Source organism: Fulmarus glacialis, unplaced genomic scaffold (genome assembly GCF_000690835.1).
Source record: "Fulmarus glacialis isolate BGI_N327 unplaced genomic scaffold, ASM69083v1 scaffold7088, whole genome shotgun sequence".
Classification (NCBI taxonomy): Eukaryota; Metazoa; Chordata; class Aves; order Procellariiformes; family Procellariidae; genus Fulmarus; species Fulmarus glacialis.
Genome location: NW_009228844.1, coordinates 4,587 through 9,764, shown reverse-complemented (window position 1 = coordinate 9,764; position 5,178 = coordinate 4,587). Strand labels below are relative to the sequence as shown.

At 48.4% G+C, this 5,178-nt stretch overlaps 1 protein-coding gene across 1 annotated transcript in view; it reads left to right on the top strand.

Annotated features, from left to right (window-relative positions):
• The window catches only part of ZNF511 (zinc finger protein 511), a gene marked incomplete at its 5' end in the record, with an annotated part of 4,446 nt that extends 435 nt beyond the window's left edge, over positions 1–4,011 (top strand). The window contains 4 exons of the mRNA XM_009583617.1: positions 848–1,049; positions 1,221–1,345; positions 2,278–2,463; positions 3,942–4,011. Coding sequence (XP_009581912.1) covers positions 848–1,049; positions 1,221–1,345; positions 2,278–2,463; positions 3,942–4,011 — 583 coding nt within the window. The remainder of the gene's footprint in view (positions 1–847; positions 1,050–1,220; positions 1,346–2,277; positions 2,464–3,941) is intronic.
• Positions 4,012–5,178: the final 1,167 nt, after the last annotated feature.

Below are 5,178 nucleotides of genomic sequence, written 5' to 3'. Positions count from 1 at the left end.
CGTGCGGCACCGTTGGTGTGAACCCTGACTGCTCGCGTTGCACGGGTGCGAGGCTGGGATGGGTGCCGTTCCTCTTCCTTCAGAGGCCGAGGAGGAGAAATAAGTTAAAAGGGAGATGTGTTGCAAAGCAGTTTGAAGAGGAAAATGAGGTGACAAGGTTTGCAAACCTCAACTTTTTAAAAGGTCAAAAATAAGTATTTTGTGCTGCAGTCAGCTGTCTGCCTAAATGCTGACTTCTTGTGCTTGCTGGATGTGACATCATTTCACTGAGAGTTCCCCATAAGCAGATAAGGCATCTGTAATAGCTCTGAAAATTTGGATTGTAGCTAAACAAGAGGATTTAAGTGGCAGGTTATTACGTACCCAGTCAAAACAGTGGGAGAGTTGTGCGGTACAAACAGCCCCAATTAGGAAGACTAAGCCTGGGGGAGAATCTTCATCTTGCTTTAAAACCTGCTCTTGTATATAAAATTGAGGAAGTACTTTGAAGATTGTGTGAGGTTATCCTACAGACGCCTGTTAAACAGTGTTGGCACAAAGTTTTAATCCACAGCTGCAACTTTTAAGGTCGAACAGCTTATTTCTCACATTGCTGCTTGGTGTTTATTCTTAATCGAAGCACCACTTCAGAGGACGATAACATATACCATGCTCAAGCTGTAACGGCAAGTAAGACTTTCCATCTGCCAATACCATCATAATCTTCATTCCAATTGCACCTTTCATTTAATTTAAGTATTATTCACAAAAAATGCCACAAGTAAATAAAGTCATCTAGAGGAATATATGCAGCTTAAATTAAGGCTCTAATTTAATTCAAGTCGTGGATCTCCTAATTTCCCCGCAGGGTGTCTGAATTCAGTTGCCATATCTCTGGGTGCTGCCAGGTCTTTGATACGCTGGAGGGCTACGAGCACCACTACAACACGCTGCACAGGAATGTCTGCTCCTTCTGCAAGCGCTCCTTTCCATCGGGGCATCTCTTGGATATTCACATCTTGGAGTGGCATGACTCGCTCTTCCAGATAATGGCCGAGAAGCAAAACATGGTGAGTCGCCGTGCCCAGCCCTTTGCTGGTGGTTGGTGTGCACGGCATGGGCTGGCATCCTTGGAGACTGACAGTTCAAGGAGGGCACCCATGTCCCCAGCTGATACCGCTTGCCTTTTCCAATGATGTCTTCCCCTCCCTTCCTTCCCCCACCCCCCCACCGCTTTTCAGTACAAGTGTTTGGTAGAAGGCTGTGCGGAGAAGTTCAAGAGCAGCAAGGACAGAAAGGATCACTTGGTCACCGTTCACCTTTATCCTGCTGATTTTCGGTTTGATAGACCAAAGAAAGTGAAAAGGTAACTGCAAGAATTGCAATAGCACAACTGGTTTTCCACTGTAGAGGTGGTGTTGTGCTTCTCTGCTGTTTCACTCCCTTTCCAGAGTAAGCAAGTTATATCCTAAGAGGCTCAGAAATGATGTTTGCTGCTGCTTGTAAAAACAGGCAAGCTTTGCAAGTCTTCCTCTGGCAAAGTGGTACTTTATCTTAATGTTGAAGCGCGGCTCATGTCTCCGCCCGTGTGGCTCCAGGCTCTGCTCCCTTCGTGCCATCTCAAGTGTAAACACAAAGCCCAGCATCTCTCTGCGTCGCTTTGTGCACGTTTCCTGGTTTGCTCTCCAACCCTTTGCAACATTCCCTTTCCCCAAAAGCACAAGTAGAGCAGAGGGAGGCTTTTTGAGTTTGGCGAACGGCTTTCTCAGCTGGCCGCTCATTTCAAGCACTGCTTTCACCACAGGAATGAATACAAGGACTGATGTTTAACACCTTCCTCAGAGACCTGGGTGATGGGATGGAGAGAAAATTTCTTGCCTGGCAGGGTGGTGTGGCCCTGGGATGGGTGTCCAGAGGGACCGGGGACTGGGTCTGTCGAGTCTTTCAAAGCTTGCTTGAGTGGCCTGGTGTGAACCCTGTGAACCTTCTAGTCCAACCCTCTGAGCCCGTTGAATGAGTTACGCTTTATGGGCTGAAGAAAAGAACTTGCGGACAAAGCTGTGTGCTATAATGCAGCCACCCTGAATACCTAAGTAGAAACTCATACAAGCCTATCATGCAGCTCTCCAGCAGCCTTTTGGCTGCTCCTGGTGGTTTGCGCAGCCAAATCTCTGTGCCTCCATGCAGTAACTCACCAGGTTGGACTTGACCTGTTGCGTTATGAAATATCTTTCATTTCCTTTGCTCTGTGCTTATGTGGCAGCTGCTGAGAAAGGATGTAAAATGTTCTCTCTGCAGCGGCCCCAAGCACGCGAGCTCTCCCACAAAGCAGGGTGCCAGTGTGCCGATGGATGTGAGCATGGAGATGTCGGAGCAATTCCAAGTGGACCCCATGGAAACAGGGCCCAGTGAGAACATGGAGATCCCTCAGCCTGCAGCCAGACCCGGCCCCTCAGTGCCAGAGAAACGATTCTATAAATCCAGGTCTGTACTGTTGGCCTCCACGGCCAAAAATTTCTGGGGCTGGGACCGTACCATCTTAATTGCATTTTGCAGTGCCTAGGGCAGCACGGCTCAGGGTGGTTTTGTGTTGAAGATAAAACAGGTAGGATTTCCATGTACGTTTTTAAAAGAGGAAAGCGTAAGGAAGGACAGAGCGCGCGTACGCTGTGAAAGCCATGTCAATAAGTTTCTTTTAGTCTGCTCGCCCATGATCTCTTCCCAGGGTATTGCAGAATGGCGTGGGTCTGAAGATAAGAAACTGTCCTAAAACACTCAAACAAGTTTCGTTCCTGCTTTGTAACACTTTCCCATCCTAGCTGACTCGGGGCTGAGCTGGTGCGTTTCACTGTCAGTGCTCCTATGCAGTCGCAGGACAAGGCACAAATAAAGCAGGTGAACATCCTGCTCTGAATCTTAGGTTTTGCAAGGCCAGAGCAGCATTGCTGGTTTTTCTGTTTTGTTGTTTTTTTTTTTTTAAAGTAAAATCTTTACAAAAAGTTGAAACTGAATTGCCTAATGCTGGCTTCACTTCTGAAATCCCCCTCATCGTGTGCTGTAAGACCTGTATGAGATACAAGGTAGCCATCAAAAGGTAACCACCGTCTTCCCAGCACCCGGATCTGTGTCATTTTATTCATCATTTTAATCGTCTCTCAGCACAAAGGTTATACGGTTTTGTCTGAACTATTCCAGTTCGCAAAGGGATTCTTGTGTTTTGAGTTTGCCGCATCTGTGACACGCTGGCAGTCAGTCTGGAAGCAACACGATGAGCCCACGACTGCACTGGAGCACCGCGCAGGGAAACCCGCTCCTGTCCTCAGCTCCCTCTCGCTTTCGCTGGCATCAGCGTTTTGCTCTGCCTCTGTAAGATGAGGTCTCACCTCGCGGCGCTGATTCAGGGCTTTCTAGGGAGTTTTGGAGTCTGAAAGCGCTCACGACGCACTACAGCCACTTGGGTCTGCTTTTGTACGTCATGGTTTGCCTGACAAAATCCTGTCCCTAAGCAGCTGACTTTTTAAACTTCACTGCTTTGACCAGCGTAAGAGCTTATAAACCAGAAAGAAACCGTCCCTTGAATTCAATGTGATGCTGCAGGTCAAAAGGAAAATTTGCTGCTGAAAGGCCACACTTTTACGGCTGCTTCTGCTCTCCTGCTCTTCACAATCAGGTCCTTCCACAACAAACCACTGCAACTGCCCAATGGCATGTTACATTTTGTAGCACCTTACACCTGGTTTTAAAGAGAGGAGAGGCCTCCAGAGCATAAATGAAATGTGCAGAATAAATGGGAAAGCAGACTAGTATTTCACCCATTATTGGGTGATTTAGATGTCCTGCTCCTCCGACACTTCACTCTTCCCACTCTGGGAGCTTGAAGTGCTACACAAGGCATAAAGCGTGCTGGCGATCCTGCGAGAGTTGGGCTGTTAATGTGTATTAAAGCATGTCTCCCTTTCCAGGATCCCATCCACAATTTGCTTTGGACAAGGTGCCACCCGAGGATTTAAAGGACCAAGGAAGAAAGTCTGAAGGTCAGATCTGTGCAAGGTGAGAAGGCGCTGGCTGCTGCCACCCGCAGACGTTAGCGATGGCACCGTGGCCGAGCAGGGATATTTGCAGTTGTGCGCCAGGGTCCCGCTCCACACAGGGAAGGCAGAAGAGCGAAAACAGGGATTGTGCGGCAGCAGTTTGGGATACATCGATTCCTTGGGAGGGGCTTTGCTACAGTCCCTTCGTGTCTCTGTAACACCTCCCTTTGCCAGCATTTCAGAGCGGACTCATGCTTGTGTTTACCCTTCCTGAGACACGACACTCTCTTTTCTGATCCCCTCTGAAATCAAACTACAGATAAATTTGTCTGCCTCTGTGCTGTGAGTTTTTCTATCTCATCAGTGCCAGGACCGCTCCGGGCAGCAGTGGCTTTCTAGATAGACGGTTGCATCTTGCCTGAGCTTGGAAATGGCAAATGCTGTTCTGAAACTCCAGGCAGCTGTGGGGATTGCACAGGCTTTCTGAAAAACTTGCAAGGAATCGCTGCCAAAAATGCAGCAGGGATAGCACCGAGCAAAATACGCCGTGTTCCCTCTTCCCGTAGGAAGCCCTGCATCCCCCCAGCCTCCTCAGCTGGCCTGGGGGCAGGGTGTCACGCTTCCCTGCCAGCCCTGCTTGCACAGGAGAGAATCAAAGTAAAATCCAGAGGTGTAGATTACAACGATTAATTTAATTCTTTTCATTTCATTTTTTTATCTTCTCACAGTGTTTTTAAAAGCTCCCAGCGAGGACAGCCCTTGGGACAGCACGCAGACATGGGGCGGGTTGAACTCTGCGTCAGTTGCTCGCAGAAAGAGTCTCGGACTGTGGTGGAGCACTGCGACGTGGAGGTGAGAGGAGATCAGCTGCTGGCGCTGAGACTACACAGGATTGGTTTTTTGATATTTTTGCCTTTTGGGGGAAAAAAAAGATTCAAGAAATTCCAAGATGAAATCTGCTGACTGTACGGAAGCTGGAACCACTGACAAAAAGAAAATGGAAAAAAAAAGCGTTGGTCTCTGATTCTGGCCTTCTTCATCTCGCTGAAGTCTGCTCCGCTCCCCGGCGCTTGCTTTGAAACCCATGCGAAAGGTTTGCCTGGGCCAGGAAAAGCATTCTGGTGCCTTGCAGCTCATTTCCACGGGGAGTTAAAATAAAGTGACTTCC